General features: G+C 34.4%; 1 protein-coding gene across 1 annotated transcript; it reads right to left on the bottom strand.

Annotated features, from left to right (window-relative positions):
* Window positions 1-3,018: 3,018 nt before the first annotated feature.
* On the bottom strand, window positions 3,019-20,579 carry Arp5 (Actin-related protein 5). The gene is made up of 12 exons (XM_085943401.1): window positions 20,333-20,579; window positions 20,041-20,206; window positions 17,971-18,137; window positions 17,348-17,539; window positions 15,726-15,956; window positions 15,179-15,300; window positions 8,227-8,307; window positions 7,920-8,105; window positions 7,262-7,448; window positions 6,112-6,271; window positions 4,761-4,915; window positions 3,019-3,403 (listed from the first exon to the last, which is right to left on the bottom strand). The coding sequence occupies exons 1-12, from the start codon at window positions 20,436-20,438 to the stop codon at window positions 3,102-3,104; spliced, it is 2,055 nt and encodes a 684-aa protein (XP_085799527.1). The 5' UTR covers window positions 20,439-20,579; the 3' UTR covers window positions 3,019-3,101.
* Window positions 20,580-20,977: the final 398 nt, after the last annotated feature.

Raw genomic sequence — 20,977 nt, forward strand, 5'->3', positions numbered from 1 at the left:
GGCGCCAGTTTGGCAGGAAATCGTGAAAGTTTATTGTTTATAATCATTAATCGAAAAATTGTTTATTGAAAAATATAACTATCATTTTAACATTTTATATAGAGCCTAATATATTTTTTGAGAATTATTTGAATAGTGAGATCGATTCATATTTATATCAAAATGGTGACCGATTCAGTAGGGATATGAGCTGTTTCAGTGGGTAAAAAGCGTTAATTAGCCTTCCATCTTAAAGAGATACTTAGGTTACTGTTTTAGTATATATTTATTATTTTGTTAAAAAAATGTTATGTCTTTTTTGTCAAACATATTTTCTTGATCCCACTGATAAATGTAGTCAACTTAAAACACAGATAATAAAATAAAAAAGAATCAATCAAAAACAAGAAATTATTTAATCAATGAGTTGTAACAAATTTTTAATCCTGCAAAATCAAACCCGTCTTCAAAGGGTGGGTCAATTGCATAGAAAAACTGTAATTCTACAGAATACGTAATATTTTGATTTGCACTGGACACGTAAATACATTTTTACATGACATTCAACACTAAAGAATGATGCTATATCTTAATTTTCAACAAAATTGATAACATATAGCTACATTGAAAAATATAAATGACCAGTTATAAAGTTTTGTAAACCTATAATGCCTACCAAACGATGTTTGGAACTGTTTTGAATGGACATGTAAGTTTTTTTTAATATACATAAACACAGAACAAAGAATAAAAATACATGTCAGTAAATAAATTGTCAACAGAGTCCAGCAAAACTACTGAAGAATTAATGTTACGTTTAACCCAAATGCCTATTGTATCTGCGGTGTAATTACCGTACAGCAAATATTGAATCACGAAGAGCTTTATCTATCGCCGTATTAAATAAATTTGTGCCTGATGCGTGACGAGCGTTAATAAAGTGATGAAAAGTTTTATCAGAAAGGAAAGCGGAGGAAATCTGTCTTAGATGTATCAACCCATCAACCCTACAACGAGACGCTCAATGTTGATCGGACTCGGGTCTTGAATATGTATGTATATTATGTAAGAAAATATTATGATGTACACAGCTTTGAAGAGTATATTACACAGAATAGGTTACGGGCAGCGTATATGATGTATATTATACTTCAATCGTGACAATTTTAAACATTCATCATCGGCTTATAGATTTTTCTTAAGTTTAGACAGTGGATAATATTAGATATTATGCGTTTTATTTTAAATAAAAGCATATTTATCCATAATAAATGTATCAATATACTAAAACTGTACAGTTAATGACATAGTATATATTTTTAATTGAGCCGCTCCGCGTGAGATAATTATTATATTGTTTCAAAAATTGTCATCGGTTGAAATATTGCCCTTGCATGTTAGGAGATAAGTTGGAATATGGGAATTTGGCTCGAACGAGTTTGAGACGTGTCGGTTATTGAATCGCGGTAAGTGTTAGAGTTTTTTTGAATAAGATCAACAATATTTATTATCTAATTAGACATTCTCAGTTCTTCTGAGATGCGTAGCTTCCGTTCGATAAAGCTAAAGAACGTTACTGACCTTTGCGAGACGGACGGTATCGAGAGGATCGCATCGTGTTTCTGTGAATAACAAAGTGTACAGCAGCTATCCCCGAGGTGAGTGACTGGTGAGGGGTGACGGATCGATAGTGTGAACGTCCGCCGTAATCTTCATTAAAATCCTCGACTCTTAGATATTGCTCGTGAGTAAAGATGAAAGAATTTCCTCGATGAAGTTTAGAGGCTGAAGAATAATAAGTAAATGAAAATATTCTAATAATTATTATTGTTTTACCAATATTGATAAATATAGAGAATATTATAAATATGTGTATTCAATAATAATATGTTTAATTATAATCGTATAATAAATAACATATAAGAGAGACATGTTTTTATCTTAAAGTGTTGTGTTTTTGTACTACCATATATTGTGGATTAGTTATTATTTGTATTAGATTTTGTTCCAAAACTGGCTACATACATGTTTGATACAAAATTAATAAATGCGTCATTTTAGCTCCGCTTTGATTTCATTATTTGATAGTTTACCTTATTGATAACCTCAACCCGCCCTATACCACAAATTATATTGATTTTTGAAATCAGGTACATATACAACTTATGATGAAGACTAGATTACTTTTAATTAACTGTACAATTCACAACACCATCTAGCAGACAATAATTGAAGCATCAGCCAGAGCAACATTGCGACTTTCTCTTTTAACCCCCCCCCCCCCTTCTTTAAAATATATATTTATGGCTCTTGAAAAAACCCAATCGTGCTACGCATATTTGGCTCTTTTATATCAAAAGATTGCCAATTCCTGCAATAGAACAATGTTCTACATATTGCAACTTGACATTCTATGATAGTAATAATCCAAATTATGTTATTAATTGCACTGGCATTTATGTTTAAAACTTTATTATAATGGATTTGATTATTTTTTGTACCAAAGTAGCAACGTCACTTGCAATGCTATTCCAGCTGACTGTCAATCAAACTTGTACTTTATATGAAGTAAATAAAAAACAAACAAATATAGAAAACTGAAATGTCATTTTGATTTCCATAGTAACGCACGTATATATTAATAATTTAGTTGCTAGGACCACCCCCTTAGCAACCAATAATAGTCTTACTTTTTACGGATTTTTGAAATAACTTTCCATACAAAACAGAATTAACTGAAAATGAATTCAATTCTGCTTAAAGTTGGCTAAAAGTATTAAAAGAATGCATTGGCGGCATCGTGTTCTGATATATTCTAAAAGTTTCAAATGTCTAGCTAGATAAAGCTATGTGTGTGCTATGTTCTGTGAGTGGTATCTAGAACATCATCATTTTTTAGTAGAATTTTTAAAAACTATTTTCCCCATAACTGCTCGGCACGTCACAGTTGAAAAATATTATTTGGGAAATTTTGGCACGCTTACGTAAAAAGGTTCGCCATCCCTGATATAGGGTAAAGTAGGTAAGTAAAATGAAAAACACGAGTACAGTATTTAATCTTCCAAACTTTACTTCAATTAAAAATACACTTGAGAAACTATCAATTTTTTTTTTTAGTAGAGTCAAATATCAATAATTTCTTCTTTGATAACATTGCCATCACCGGCAGGCCCCAGTGTCAAATCCATAATGGGCGCTGGACTCTTGGAATACTTATTGCTGGCGTAATGTTCTTTGAAGTACTCTCCGCCCATTTCGTTGTACTCCTGACGAGTGAACAGGTAATTATTCAAATCTTCATCGCAAGCAAAGGACCGTGCACCTCTCCACGCATCTGTGGACGGGTCGGAAGCCATGTTGATTTTGTGTGGCGTCTGGAATGGCCGCATCTCTAGAAGTTCTCTCGATAATCTTTCTTTTAATCCTGTCACAATAACATGCCCAATGAAAATCAATCATTGTACAAACAATTAATTGTGTGACTGAGCATTAAAAGTGTAGAAGTAAAAAATGAGTTGTACCCCGTTTACACGTGCATAGATTTACTGTGCACAGTAAGAAAATGAATGGGGAAACATGTATTATCCTGCAGTTGATAAGATTATTTTCGATATGCGCCTCCGCAGTAGAGCGATAGGGGCGAACATGCCGGTAAAAAAACGAACTACTCATTTATTGAGCTTAACCGATTTTCAATACGACCTGTCGGATTAGTAGTATAAAATGACAACATCGCGCCTCGCTTACTCTCGAAGAATGAGATTGGAGAGACAGTCAGCACTTTTACGTGTAAACATTTATTGTCATGATAGTTTAAAATAAGCACTATTGCGGACAGTAATTCCATGCACGTGTACAGGCGCTTTTAGGTTCAGCTTTCACATTACCACATAATAAGTACTTATGTATGCGTGAAAAAAGTTTCAACTATTTTGTATGAAACATAAGCATACTCATAAATAATTATTAAAACTGGTCTCAGGAGAAATGCCTCGTAAACATTAGATTAGGTAATGAAGGTATTTTTATTATCACCTTATGCACTTTTAATTTTTAGCTCAATCAATTATATCACATTAAGTAAAATATATAACAATTTAAAAAAAAAATTATACATAGTAGGTCAATTTCTTTGACACAGTATCCCTATGGTACATATTAATTATGTATTAAATTACCACCAATAACCATGAACTGTTACTAGGATTTAAAACAAAAATTGAGGTATGTTCGGTTATACGGAATACAGTGGAAAACACATTTTGAAAATAGCCGATAAACTGGATTATTTGTTAGGTTAACCTAACCTAACCTAACCCAAACTAACAAATAATCCAGTTTATCGGCTATTTTCAAAATGCGTTTTCCGCTGTATTCCGTATAACCGAACAGTACCAAAATTGATTTTAAAGGCTCGCATTTCTTGTCCAGAATTTTAGTTTTGTTTTTGGTGTATAAAAAATTAATAAATAAAATTGACCAGCTCACTTCAAACCTAGCAGCCACGTGCCATGGCAGATCAAAAACTACAATCGACTGTAAGTAAAATAAAATGAAAATTATGTTCACAGTCAATCTAGGGTGAGGTCAGACTGCTAGCAACAGGTTTTCCTTATCCGGTCAACACCAAATGACCTAATAACCATCCTGCTTTGAAAAGATTAAGTTCCTATGTTATCTATCTAAAAATTAACTTATTAATTTAATTGGGACACATAACTCGTAATTTACATATTGGTTAATAATAATTATGTAAATTAAAGTATAAAATTAATAAGTACCTGAAAAACTACCACAACCCCCAGTGATAAAAACATTATTAGCGAGCTCAAGCTGGTCTTCGTGGTTAAATTTCTTCAAAACATATTCTAGGCTCTCCGCCAATCCGGCCTCCATGTTACCCATCATAAACGGTTCAAAGAGAAGTTCTGGCGCTCTGAAATATAGCACATATCTAGTATATACTGTGCAGCAAGGGTAACTCAGGTTATTTGTTTTCATCAATGATCAAGCGTCTCAAAAGTCAAGTGAACCAGAAAGAAACCTGTGCTAGAACACAGTGGTGGAGCGGGCGGCGGGCAGCAGCGGCGTGCGCAACTCAAACGTATAACGTATAACCTTGTGTGAAATGTTCGTAGACAGTGTCTTTTTTCGCACATTTTACACGGTTATACATTTGAGTTTCATACCCTGCTGCCCGCGCGGTCACTCTGGCCAAGGACTGAGTGAAGGAAAATCACGACATTGTATACAGCAGTGGTGAAGACTCCATACTAGGCGAATATTTAGAGCCTACCTTAATGATTAGCGTATAATAGCACAAAACACACTTATTTAATATTTACCCACTTAAATGTAATGTGTAGTAGAAGAAATAGTATTTACATAAAATTAAGCAGTGAAACTCGATTCCACAGCCTTTCCACCCATTCAATAGAGAACACAACATGCGGTGTCTAAAGCAAATTGACGATGTCAGACATAATATTTCAAATTGTATGGGTGAGACGGAGGCGCTTACCCAATAGCTTTTAGCCCATTTTTGGTTGAGTTTGTAAACATATTTATTTTTCGCGTGTTTTGCAAACCTTCAGTAGCTCGGTAGACAAAAAGGTTACCGATAATTGAATAAAATTCAACTTAGAGCCCCTCAAATATGACTGTCCTAGCACTGTTTTTCAGTCATCTAACATAGCCTACCTCCCTTCAAAACCCATCTTCGCTACCGGTACCAGAAAGACTTGCGAGCGCTGGTAACCATCATTCGGAAAAGGAGAACGGAATACTGAGCAGAGTGAAAAAATTTGTAGCAGGCAAGATCCACCTGGGGTGTAGTGCCACGAAAGAAGAGGAAATTAACCAATATGAAAAAAATGCAGTTCATGAACCGCCACTATCTGGACTACATAGATACATATAGCGACATGTAATAATTACCAATGCTACAACACTTATAGTCCATGAACTGAAAATTAGTGTCGAGTCAAAATTACTATCTGGATGCAAATTTCACCAGTCAATGTAATTACTACATTTATACTCATTGCATTAATGCTTTTCTAGCCTACTTTATTTCCGCTGTGCACCTACATGGTAAAATAATTAGAAATAGTAAAAAGATATGTTACTGACCTCAACCTCTCGATGCCGACATGCAACTGATGTGCCTCAGATAGACCGGCTTGGGTGGTGTCTCCGGCCACTCCTCCTGTAAAGTTTGGGTCGTACTCTCGAAGCACCTCTTCAATTTCCAACAACTTCTCATTCTCAGCATCGGAATCAGAGTCGTTTCCTGAAAATGTAAAATTCATAAATGTATTGATAATTATACAATATTATATAATTTTCGTCCACTGTGGTCGCGCGGCTTAAGCGTTGGACTATCACGCCGTGGGTCCCAGGTTCGAATCCTGGGTCTGGCAAGTACACATATTGTTTTTCAATTTGTGTGTGAGTCAGGGTATGGACCTAATAGGTTGAGCAAGTGGCTGACATCCATTTCTCGTAAAAAAAAAAACAAAATCTGTTAATACAAACCTCTACTCTGTGGAGGCCCATATGATCCTATTATGATCAGACATGGTCGAGATATAATAATATGAAACAGAATTCTCAAATGACAAGATACGTTCCTCCCTTTTAGAAAATATTCTTTTGTTTCAAATAGACGAGCATGTCCGAACACTGTTATTCGAATGGAGCATAATGGAACACAACTGCATCCAAATATACAAATTGGCAGGCAACTGCATGAACGCTCGACTAGTTTTATTATGGTACTAAACGGTTCCGGCGTAAGATGAGACCGTCATAAATGGTTCGTTTTGGCCTATTTCCATTGACGGCCTATAAGGCACCCACAGACAAACAGGATTCAGGACGATATGTTATTACATTGCAGTAAATCGAAACTCATACACCACGACAACATTAAACACAATCACTGCTGACATTTTAATTACCACATTCAAATAACACGTTAATTATATCTAATGGCCAACTGCTCCAAACGCGCCAGTCCCGTTGTTAGCACTATATGAGTTAATAAGTAGGCATAATGTTTCTTTGATATAATCGGAATTGGACATATTTAGAAATATTTTTTGTAAAATCAGTGGTTAATTAACTTCTTTGGTTTTATTTATCGTTTTTTAGGAGATAAACAAGGCATATTTAGGTGTCGATGAAATAAACGTCTTTTAAAATTATTTTTTGTATCATCACTATTCACTACAGACTGGCACGCAATTAACATAAAAGTAATAAATTAGTGAGGGGGCACCTTCTCGGCTGATTGTCTTATAAACGTCCCAGTCCTCATCTCTCATTCCAAAGTCATCATTGGCCTTTTCCTTTTTGGCGAGGTGTGAGATGAGGCGCATCCGCTCCTGTGCCGCTGCCGTTCTCCGCTTGGCCATGTCAACCCGCCTCTGCTTACGCAGTAAGCGTCCCGCCAGGATCTCGCCTCTCTAACAGAGCAAACAGTTTACAAATCTTTCTTTTCCAATTAAAAAATTGTACATACTCCGAAAGTTGCAGAGGAAAAATTGGTGACCAAATGAATAATAATCGACTGTTTTTATTCCCAAATGTATCGGTCAGCGAAAGTAAAATAGGACGATATTGTGCAAAACTCAAAAATCATTTTTTGGCTATCCTGACAACTAGACTTATCTGCATTTTCCTTTCCCACTATTTGTTTTATATGTTGTGCAACAAGAATAGAGAAAAAGTGAATGCATTTAAAAAAATCAATATAATTTTTAGTTTTAAGTTATGTATTTAAGTGTATTGTAAATTTGGGAAATGCCAGATATAAATAGGTTTGTCATGTTATGTCCAAATTCCCAACAAATTAGCAACAAATAATAGTAAATCCGGTGAAATATAAGGACTTGAATTTGAATCATTTACAGATTTGATACAGTTAAAAAATTCACCTTCTTCTTGTATTCTTCCACCCACATGGGCAGCATGGCGGGATCGGAAGGCGGGTGCGCTTTACTGGTGCTTACAACCGAGATTTTATCATCCACTGTCAAGATGGAGTCGGTTTCTGCCGTGGCCGCCGCTACGATCTTCTGCCGTATCTTTTCAATTCGACCATTCAATACGTTTATTTGACGCTGAAACATTAATTAATCCAACAGTTGACAAAAAATCAGAAAACCCAATAAAATCCAATGGAAACCACTTTAAGAATAGTGTGGTAAAATCACAATTTTTAAGAACATAGACAAAGGATACCTGAAGATCTTCTTCATTTTTTATATCAGTGGACTGAATGGCTCTGTAAAACTCATCATCATCTCCGTCATCCAGTAAATCCTAAAGAATAAAAGAATTGAGAAGCTGAGTATTAAAGTGGTACAAGCAATATACATATAAGTAAAAAAAATAGTTAGGAGCAGTTGTCAAATCACAATATAATATGACGTATGTATATATTTATCTACGAAAAAGGCAAGGAAACATAAGCATTTCATTGGATTACATTCGATGAACCCATGAATACAAAATTTTATTATGGTTATAGTAACGTAATTTGAATGTTTCTGACCAGTATCTCTTCAAACAATATTACATAAGTCAGTGTGTTTTTCTTGCCATACGTATAATCACTATAATCTATCATTAATTATTAAGAACCAGACCTCATTTTTAGATTTCAACAGTTACATATGTAGAATTTTTAGTCGTGTACCCATTTAACTTTTAAGTCAATTTACTCAACATGGTTTCCTATGCACTTGGATTCACTGAACCATCAGGTAACTTGCAATAGTATGTAAATTTTTTTAAGAATTACAATTTAATATATCGTCGATGCACATCAAATATGGTCTATGTGACTCTGAGTACATTCTGAGAAAATCGATAAAAACTGTTTAAAAAAAAAACGGAATGGAAAATAACACTTCTATTTATGGACAAATTAGGGAAAAAATATTTATTCCATGTGAAAATACATTTTATTGCCAATATTTACTATTTTGAACAAGAAAATGGCATTTTACTGCGTTTTTTGCACATGGTTCATATTCTATGCACAGTTTTCGTCACATGAACCATTTTTAATACTAGCTATCAAAATATATCATTCAAAATTATTCAAATTTGATAACTAGGCACTAGTCTGGTGTCTAGTTAACAGAATTAAAATATGAGATTCCATTATCACAAAATTTATGTGAATGTTATGGACATACTATGACAATGGAATTGTGCAGAGGATATGACTTTTTTATTACAAAATAATTTATTAATTTTCTGTTTTGGCAAACATTTATTTGACATCGGCTGATAATGTTTTTTCCATCTTCCCGTGAGGTTTAACACTTATCATTGGGTCATCAAAACACCCAGACTTGCAGCACCAGCACCCATATTTATACAGTAAAAACATCCATGTAAAACATGTTGGCGGTGTAGCGGGAATCAAACCCGTAACCTTCAATTCAAAGTCGAGACCGTCATTTACATTTTCCCTCTTTCTTTAAGAATAAATTGTTATTCTTTAACAATATTGAAAGCATGGATATTAATCATTCTCTATAGAAAAAATAAACACAACTTCGTTTTAATGTTATTTTTATTTCAAATCGTACATCCATCAAACAAAATAACTATAAATAAGACCAACAAAACGAAGTGTTTTTATACAATAGTGACATTATTAATTGGAACATAATTCACAACACAAAAAAACTAGATTAAAGTTTTTGCTCCAATTCCTACATGGACATTAGGGAATCATAAAAAGGGTGATGAACTTTGTCTATCACAAGTTTTAATTCTTCCAAATGCCTGAATTTGGAGTCAGACAAGGCAAGGGCTCTGTTATACAGTGGCAATGGGGAACATAGCTAGTCTTGCGGCGTTGAAGCAACTAGCCATATTTCAGAACCCTTAAATCTGTGAAAACAGGATCCCCTACTTTATTTCCTGGCTGAAAGAAGTTAAATTCGTATTTAAAGTTACGTGATTTAAAAAAAATCAAAATGAACATTTTTAATATTATACAGCTGTTTGGGTCGAGCCATTTGCATGCGTGATACATAATCACTTGGAGAATACATTGGGGACTTGAAGTAATTCTCCAGCACAGAATGGACATTATCGGCTTCCATCATAGTATTAGCCTTCTTCAAAAATATCTGTTCTACAGTGACTGATGTCATTTTTGAGTAGTCACTTAAAGCTCTTGCCAGTAGACGATTCCGATTTTGGTAATTACAACCATCAGAAATTAGGATGATCTTATTATAGTTACGTGGCCTGGTCCCTAAATAGTTGATAATACAACTTGTGAACTCGTTGGAGGTCACACCTCCATCTGCTTCGTGCCACACGTAGAGAGTCACGTCCGCATTATTAAGGACATATAAGATGAAATTATGTAGTTTTAGTTTCTGTTTGTAGTAAACAGCAGATGCCAGAAATTTAGGGCATAACATCACACTCTGCAAATCCATTGTTAAAACTAATGTACTCTCGTTGGCAGATTCTTTGGCAGTGTTCTTGGCCTTTTTAGCTTGCTCCTTTCGTGTTATGTGTTGGTCGTAAATTTCTTTCCCAAGAGTTTCACATTTAAATCCTACACAAATATCACATTGATCTTTGCGTGGATGGTGAATAGAAACTTTTTTAGCCTTTAAAACGTTGCTGAAAAAGTTTCTGTTCGCAGTGAGCACATTTTCTCTGTGCACCACATATTGAAGACTGATAGCATGTGTTGAGTTGATAAAAAAGACGATTTGACATATCGTCGTTTTGTTTGAGACCGCCAATAATGACTTGGAACAACTGGCAGAAGATTTAGCCACTTTTTTACATTCTCCACAGCTTCAGTTTGCTTGGCCACTCATTTATTTGTATTGTTGGGGGGAACATTTTCGCCGTCATTAATAATAATGTGTTGCTGATAACTCCATCTTGTGCTAGTGCTTTGTGTGATGCTCAAAGTATTTATGAACATTTTGCGGCACACTTTGTTTATCCCCATCCTTAGTAAAAAGTTATATATCGTGCTCTTGATTCTTCTTCGTGATAGCTGTACTTTCACTGCGATGCTTTCTTACAGCACGTGTTTCTACAAAGCCCAGGAAATATGCTTTTTCTCCGACCAAGTTTTCAACATCCAAAAATTGTGAAATGTGTGCAGGCGATCCTCTTCTGTTATTTTCTGACAACTTAAAGAATTTTTATATGCCACCTTGGGTAATTTGTGTGAACATCTTATTCCAATAGACTTTGCTTGCTTTGATTCGTTTTGTTGATATTTTCTGCAATGTTTTTTATAGCCGACATACCCTTTCCCCAAGACTATCCGTTTCTGATTTTTTTTAATTTTCTGAACTACTGAAATATCAGAATCCATTGGTAAAGAAATATCCATATCACTTTGTGGGATCCACTCTCTAGTTGATTCGCACAGCATATTTACATGAAAATACATCAAATTTATTTAATAAAACGTAATAACTTACCGCTAATTTATAAACCAAATGATCACAGATAGTAAAACAGTGATATTAGGTGTGGTTTATATAGTTTTTCGCTCCAAAAATAACTAGGACACGTACAAGTGAAATCATGATGTAAAATACGGACCATGTGACCATAAACCCGATACTAGCCACGTATTAAATATGGCGCATGTGCATTTAAGATCACATGGTTCATATTTAAATGCAAAGTTTTGAATGTTGGCACATAGTTTGTTTTATATCTCCTTTAATTTTTGTTATTATCACATGGTTCATATTTTACAAGGTAAAGAAAAAAAAAAGAAAAAAAACTGTATATTTAGCTCATTTTCGTAAAATCGTCACATAGACCATATTTGATGTGCATCGACGATATATAGGTAGAGCTGGTGTCCAGATTCAAATACTTGGGGCCACGGTTGCCGATGATGGTGGTATTTCTGATGAGCTTGGAATCCGCATGGGTGTGGCGGGCTCTGCGTTCAACCATGTTATATTTTATACTAAAAAGGTGCCAATCGCGTTGGCGCTACATTGTTATATTTAAAAAAAAAGAAGTAACCTCGTTTGAAAATAGAAATTATAGATTTGGGCGCCTCAAGTGTGTATTTTACAAATAAAATTAGCAATGAAAAATAAGAACATACCTAGTGAAGTTTGTTAAAAGAGTTATTTAATTACACACAACACAATTTCGTATAACAAGCGTACAACATTGAAATTTAGAATAGATACAAAAAAATAGAAATTTAATACAAATTCGAGGTATATTTGTTTGGTACGGGTCATAGAGTATTTAATTGGTTTTGATTACTTAACTTATTTTAACTGATGGCTGGTATTACAACTTGGCTGGAACTGTGGTTAAAGATACTTCCCGTCCGAAAGGAAGCATCTTCAAATGGTGTTGAACTGTTCTATTACGTTAATCGGAAGACGTCCATACGGAATGAATACTGAAATTGGAGTGATTGATATTTTTGCGGCCGGGAATAATTTGTTTGTTATTTCCCCTTCCCCTTGTGACAGATTATTGCGTCATGCTTTAAAAAGCGGGAAGACTTTTTATTGGTTGATTTATAACGGTTTATTGTTTTAAGGTGCAGGGTTGACACACAATGTCAACAAGGTTGTGCCAAATTTATTTGTTAATTAATTAACGATATTTATTTAAGTTTGCGTTTAAGATGTAGACATGTCACATGAAATGTAACATGACAACCAGCTTGGAGTAGCATGGAGGTCAAGGCTGTATTCTGTGAGGACCAAATGTCGTTTGTTTAACGCGTGCATGCTACCTGTGCTCCTGTATGGCTGTGAGACATGGCATCTTACTAAGCTTCAAGAGTCTCAGCATTTGAGCTTTGAGAATCGATGTCTCTGCCGAATCTTAGGGGTACATTGGTACGACTGCGTTACAAACACCCGAGTTCGTGAGCAGACACAACAGCCTTCGGTGATTGAAGTTATCACGAAGAGACGATTTACGTGGCTGGGACACGTAATCCGAAGGCCCCCAAGATCGCGAGACTTCGTACCCTTGTGGCACAGCCTCAAGGGTTCCGTCGCCGTGGCCGGCCCTCCCTCACCCTGCAGCGGTGCTACAAAAGCGACCTACGTGCTGCAGGTCTGACATGGCGGGAGGCGCAGGAGTTGGCGATGGACCGAGGGAAGTGGCGCCAACTTGTGCTTGCCCTATGCCCCAATGTTGGGACGTGACAGGGTGGAAGAAGAAGAAGATATATAGGTAGGTGCTCATGACTGTGGGTGATTTTAAGTTAAATTAGGTATATAAAATTATTATATATCGTCGCTTAACGGCCCACGTGCTCGTCGTAGGTCAAAATTGAGTTTTTATTGTATTTTAAAACCATGATCCTGGACACTCCTTAAACGTTGTAGATAATCTATTTATATAATTTTGAAGCCTTATTATCCTTTATAGTTATTTTAAACATTTGATGACTGCATAAAGTATTTTTGTTACATAAAATAGTATTCTTTTAAACCTCTCGCTCTAATGTTTTAGAATATAGTCATATTTCGGTACATAACTGTGCAGTGGTGTTAAGATTTTTTAGGTTTATTAATTTTTAAACGCATTTATAAAACTATTAGTATAATTTATTACGAGATAATTTTTGTAAAATATTCACGATAAAAAATTATATTGATAATCTCTGTGATCCCAAATTTTACAAGAATTAGGCATTTTATTATTCAAAAAATCGGCAAGATTAACACATTTGAAGATGATTTTAAAGATACTTATTATAAACTATGTCTTCGACATTCAAGTGTGATAAACATCTTATGAATAATGATTGCTTTATAATAATTATTGACCTAAGAATAAGGTAAAGTTTTTTTGAAATACGCCATTTCTTTTGTCATTCCCCAGTAGTTAAGCTATAACATACGGCCGTAGCCATAAATCGAAAAACTATAATTGAAGTAGGGAGTAAAATGATATTAACGCGCGTGTTTGAACATGTACCGTTTAAAAAAAAATAAAAGAAAAATTGGTTAGGTACATGTTCAAACACGCGCGTTAACATAATTTTACTCCCTACTTTAACTATAGTTTGTAAATTTATGGCTACGGCCGTATGTTGTAGCTTAACCACTAGGGAATGACAAAAGAAATGGCGTTTTTCAAAAAAACACTACCTTATTCTTAGGTCAATAATTATTATAAAGCAATCATTATTCATAAGATGTTTATCACACTTGAATGGTCAAAAACATGGCTTATAATAAGTATCTTTAGAATCATCTTCAAATGTGTTAATCTTGCCGATTTTTTGAATAATAAAATGCCTAATTCTTGTAAAATTTGGGATCACAGAGATTATCAATATAATTTTTTATCGTGAATATTTTACAAAAAATATCTCGTAATAAATTATACTAATAGTTTTATAAATGCGTTTAAAAATTAATAAACGTAAAAAATCTTAACACCACTGCACAGTTATGTACCGAAATATGACTATATTCTAAAACATTAGAGCGAGAGGTTTAAAAGAATACTATTTTATGTAACAAAAATACTTTATGCAGTCATCAAATGTTTAAAATAACTATAAAGAATAATAAGGCTTCAAAATTATATAAATAGATTATCTACAACGTTTAAGGAGTGTCCAGGATAATGGTTTGAAAATACAATAAAAACTCAATTTTGACCTTCGACGAGCATGTCCCCCCTTAAGAAACAACACCGCGGAAGTCAATTAATTAAAATTTTCAGGGGAAACAGAAAACGTCTCAAAAAATTGAAAATTGATACATTTTAACTTATTTTTTTTGTGTTTAGTTAAAAAAAAATCATTTTTTCATTCAAAAAGAATTTTTCCACAGAAGGAACACGGTGTAGGATTTTTTTTATTCAAATATTATTCAAAACTCAAAACCGCCAAATGGGGACTTACGCGGTGTTGTTTCTTAAAACACGATATGCATATTGTTATTCGAAAGCGAAATGAAAAATATTCAACAAAAACGGTCAATCGGGATAATATTTGTGACGGAACCATAATATTTAGACAATAGATCGAGGAAAACGATAAATCGGGGAACGGTCAATGCGGGATTACTTAACATTGTTCTTATGGGTGTTTGGCGGGACTTTCAAAAATGAACGATCCGTGCGGGAAAATGATTTATGCGAGAACGGTAGATCGGGGTTCCACTGTAATTAGTTTTACCTGTAATGCTAAAAGTTGATTCAGTTGTTCTTCATCTTCTGCGAGTTTTTCCTCTCGCTTCCTCGCATTAATTTCTATTAGTCTTTTTGCCATCTCTTTCTTTCTTTCTTTTTGGGCTTCAACTAAAACATCAAGTATATATTTTACTCGCAATCGTCAACCTTAAATAGCAATTACACAATGATTCAGATACCAATTGGATCGTCTCAACGCTTATTTTGACTCGTGATTGAATAATCTACACTGTTGTGAGTCTTAAAACTTTTAATTACACTTAAAAATATCTATTGCTTGATACATTAAACAGTCTTCCCATATATTTTCTTACTTAAAATGTCATTGCAAACTATTGGAGATTGCATATGGACAAGTGAATAAGTAGCTGATTGTATTTACCATCACATTATTAAAATAATTACTTAGTGACCCCTATCAATGCTGTCAATTTGATGCTGTCGCCTGACTTTATTAATTATTACCTGCACGGGGCCATACTCGGAAAGTTACAGTTTCAAGCCAATCCGTCGAAATGAATGTACCAACAGACCTGATAAATTGGGATTTACAATCGGCTGGGTGTAAGGCAGTTGTATCTTTCTGACATTAGTTTCATAGTGTTCGGGGTCAGTCCATTTCTTGAGTTCTTCCTGATAGTCGAGAGCAATGAAACAGTGTTGCAGGAGCAATTCTTCGGCCCGCGAAGGAGTCACCGCATTCAGATGGACAGGATACTTTAGTTGTAATAGTCTGTGTAAATATGTTATCATTTGGAAACCACCTGAAATTGTAATATGTAAATTTTCGTTTATGTTATATAAAAAATGCCTCAGATCTTAGGTATTCAATTCAAGAATTATAAAGCAACCCATAGTGCTTATGAGAATAATAATTACAAGATAAAAAGAACTTTTTATATACGTTTTTAAATTTTCTGTTGAATCATATAAACTTGACTTGACTAGCTTAAACGATCAAAAAAATTTGTACTTAATAGAAATAATACTGAAATGTCAAAATGACATTTCATATTGATTTCCATAATAATTTAGTTGCTAGGACTCTAGACCCCTAGCAACCAATAATAGTGGATTGGATTACGGATTTCTTCCGAAATAACTTTTCATACAAAACAGAATTAACTGAAAATGAATTCAATTCTACTTAAAGATGGCTAAAAGTATTAAAAGAATGCATTGGCATCGTGTTCTAATATATTCTAAAAGTTTCAAATGTCTAGCTAGTCGGGAAGTTAGTTAAACATCGATTGCAAGATTTGTACCGGACAAATAAGAATACGACCTACGAAAAATGTTGTAATATGTAAATACAAAACTACCAATAGATATTTTTAAACAAATGTTCAATCGGACAGCGATAAACCAACCGGCCTTTAGCATTAATTTAAGAAGGAACTACATTATACTGTTGTACATTATATTATACATTGTACATTATATGTACATGTGTAATATTATCAACAGTTATTTTTTATGTCATTTTGTAAGCGCTTTAAATTTGTAATTTGTCATGGTCATCGTATGTAAAATAAATAAATAAACCAGTGATGGTTTATGATACCTGACGATTTCGAATCCTTAGAATGATGTCCATCAATGTCAGAATACAAAAATTCTTAGACATTTATATCACATCAAATGATCATAATTTTTTGTTAAGTGTCAAATATTCCAACAGTGCAAACGGTTTATTACTGAATCGATGTATCTTGATCTAGACTAGGCACAATATAAATAATTTACAATAATTATTGTATCAGGTTATTCTGGAATATTATTCACTAAAGAAAATACATGATTTTTAAAAACGTCAGAAAAAATATTTTTTAGAAAGTTGGACCTAGTGGGATTCGAACTTCATTTCTTTCACTTTCCGGGTGAGTTCTATCGATCCGACTATGCGCATTATTTCTAATAACTATGTTTATTTGAGAAGTTAAATTCTGCCAATCGAAAGGCTGTCAGCTTCGTAATCGATTAAGATAAATGAATATAAATTCAACATTGACCCAATGAGTAAAAAGCTGCACATGAAAATTTATGCAGAGACTCAATCTGGTTGTTCATAATACTCTCGATCTTGAATAATGATAAAAAAAACTAATATTGTAAAATTAAAATTAGTATCGATTTAATTGCGAACATGTCGTACCTAAATTGATTCGTCTTGCATGTTGGGCAATAACTTCTCCTCTAATGACAGGAATAATGTGCGTGGTGTGATATCCGCAGTTCAGTATTAATCCTGTGTTTCCGACATTGTTATGGTAGAACGAAAATAATGCATCCACTCCGTAAGCAATCGAGGGCACACCGTAGCATTCGAATAACAACTCGGACATCACTGAAAATACCAAGATTTTTAATACATCATATTATATAGGAAATCAAAAATAATATTGAAAGTAGAGTTCATCCATTAAGTAATAAAGGTTTAGAAAATTAATACTATCGAAATTTAAAAATTAAACAAGGTTTCTGAGGATTGATTTTTGACAAGTGTTATGGGTACAAAAATCTTACAGGTACATCTTAGCTTATTCAACAAAACACTTATTTTAATCCAAAACGGGATATACAAATTTACAAGATGGACACACAATATCTATTTCATGAAACAGTTTACACTGAAAAGATTACCTTGCCTAGAATTTACATACACACATTTGAAAGGAATCAATAAAGAAAATGGTTGACCCAATTAAGATTCAAACTCAAGACTATTTTTGGACCTCATTATTCTACCTATAAAATGGTAAAAAGAACCCCACATACACTGTCGACAGTAATTTGGATTGACAAACGCCTCCGTGATAACGATAGGATGCTGGATGCTGCTGTCTGTATTGATTCCTAAGTGACTGAACGTGTAGTCAAACACCTGCTCTTGAGCTTCAAAATGCGTCACCACATTACGATCGAATTGAGTTTTCAATTGGAATCTGGAATTAAAAATCATAAGAGTAGGTACCAACACCATAACTTTGATTATTCGAATAAGCCGAAACATTGCTTTGTCACCCCCAAAACAGTACATTCGAAGGGGTTTGGGTCGAAATCCCGAAGGCCGGAATCCCGAAGGCCGAAATCCCGAATGCTGAAATCCCGAATGGCCGAAATCCCGAATGGCCGAAATCCCGAATACCGAAATCCCGAACGCTGAAATCCCGAATGGCCGAAATCCTGAAAAATAAAAAAATACAAACATCAACAATTGCGCAATTTTTACAAGAGAGACAAAAGCCCATTTTTTGCGGAAAATGGGTTTTGCAGATTGCGCAATTTTTTGCAGGAGAGACAATTTTGTAGGACAAATGGATTTTGTCTCTCTTGCAAAAATTGTGCAATTCAAGATTGCGCAATGATTGGTGTTTGTATTTTCTTATTTTTCCTTTTTATATTTCCAGAAAAAATGGGCTTTTGTCTCTCTTGTAAAAATTGCGCAATTGTTGATGTTTGTATTTTTTTATTTTTCAGGATTTCGGCCATTCGGGATTTCAGCGTTCGGGGTTTCGGTATTCGGGATTTCGGCCATTCGGGATTTCGGTATTCGGGATTTCGGCTTTCGGGACTCCGGCCATTCGGGATTTCGGCCATTCGGGATTTCAGCGTTCGGGATTTCGGCATTCGGGATTTCGGGATTTCGGCCATTCGGGATATCGGCCATTCGGGATTTCGGCCATTCGGGATTTCAGCGTTCGGGATTTCGGTATTCGGGATATCGGTATTCGGGATTTCGGCCATTCGGGATTTCGGCCATTCGGGATTTCGGCGTTCGGGATTTCGGCTTTCGGGATTCCAGCCGTTCGGGATTTCAGCGTTCGGGATTTCGGTATTCGGGATTTCGGCCATTCGGGATTTCGGCCATTCGGGATTTCAGCATTCGGGATTTCGGCCTTCGGGATTTCGTCCGGCACCCCATTCGAAGTGCTAAGGTTTGAGTGTGTGTGTGTGTGCGATTGTAAATGTAAATGGGGTGTTCTTAAATTATTGTCAATGAAAAAAAGTTCCAGTGGTTCACTAGCGATATGAGCTAAAGAATTTATGGGCGTAGAACTATGTTTGTTAGCGAGGACAGTTCTTGATCGGTTGACATCTCACATGCATATAAAATGGCTGCCGAAACCCAGTTATCGAGGCCTGTTTTTCCGTGTCTGTCTCATCGCTGCTATTGAAATAACAACACTTTATACACTATGTTCATTGGATATAATACAATATTGTTAAGCATAAGGAATTTTCATAAAGCAATTACATGATTGAATCCTACTAAATATAGTCAAATTTGATAACCAAATTACTGGTTTCGGTAAATTAAAAAATAAACCTATGTTTAACTTTATAATTTTGATTAATATTTATGACGAGATTGTTTGCAGAACCAAATTGGCATAGAGTGCATTTAAGCATCTGAATAGTATCTTCAAAAGTGACATACCATTGTTCAACATATTCAACCAATGGGTGCTACCAGTGGTCACGTACGCACGTGAAACATTAACTCTTAATGGAAGAGAAATCCTAAAATACGTGGCATAAAGAAGGTGCATGTTGGGCATAACGCAGAAAGACCATAAAAGAAAATATTGAAGATAGATAATCTGCTCATTATACTTACATAATAATTAATAGGTATATCGTCGCTTAAGAAACAACACCGCGGAAGTCAATTAATTAAAATTTTCAGGGGCAAACAAAAACCGTCTCAAAAAATTGAAAATTGATACCTTTTAACTTATTTTTTGAGACGGTTTTTGTTTGCCCCTGAAAATTTTAATTAATTGACTTCCGCGGTGTTGTTTCTTAAGCGACGATATATGGGTGCCACTGAAATAGATAACATACCGTACAGCTTCGATGTTGATGATATCGTTTCCAATTTGAATTGGAGGAGTAACAGGTGGCTCCGCATCCTTCTTCCCTCTCTCTTTCCGAGGCTTTGCAATCAGATTTTTAAATGTTAAAATTGGTTCAGGCGAAGTTGCCCATCCAGTACGGCATTGATAAGATCCTAAAAGACGAACAAGAATAATATGAAATTTGATCTAATTAAAATGAATAGTTTACTTTTTCCATGTTACGATTTTTATTAACAAAAAAATCCAATAGATTAATCAGACTATTCAAAAAATCATACCGTTATCAATGACTAAAGGGACGTTTTCATTTTTTAAATAAATTGGATATTCATGAATTACATCTGGAATCGTTTTTGTATCTCTAAGCTCCAGCACGTTGGTCATTTTAAATTACAGCAATTTTACACCTAGGTTTTACACACAATTAAACTAAATAAATTATAACAATAAAATGCCGGTAGTCGATTCTGACAAAACGACTTTTTCATTTTTGACAGCTAACCATAGCGAAAATATTCCAATCATAACAATCATAGACAAACGCTCAGTCAGTGCTGCCAACTAAAATATTCAAAATTCAGTAGATTTTTTGATTTTTTTCTTTATCGGTAGATTGACAAAAATGTATGAAATTCAACGATTGTGTTTGATGAAAGCGTGCATATTGATATAATCTCACAAGCGTCTTTTAAAAAATCATGTAAAAAATGCCTTTTATTCGTCACAAATATCTTAATGCAATAGGTAATAATAAGTCCAAGGAAATTTGAAATTTCGCTGCCGGGTACATCAATAAAATTATTGTTACATTTTTGTTAAACATGGTTAAATCTAAAGAGATTGGACTCCTTTTCAATCTCTTTGGGTACGTTGTAAATATATGTTATACATAAATTAATTAAAAAAAAAATAGCGGCTTTTTC

The sequence above is a fragment of the Rhyacophila brunnea genome, unplaced genomic scaffold (assembly GCF_057557595.1).
Source record: "Rhyacophila brunnea isolate RB1 unplaced genomic scaffold, BYU_Rbru_1.0 scaffold_16, whole genome shotgun sequence".
Classification (NCBI taxonomy): Eukaryota; Metazoa; Arthropoda; class Insecta; order Trichoptera; family Rhyacophilidae; genus Rhyacophila; species Rhyacophila brunnea.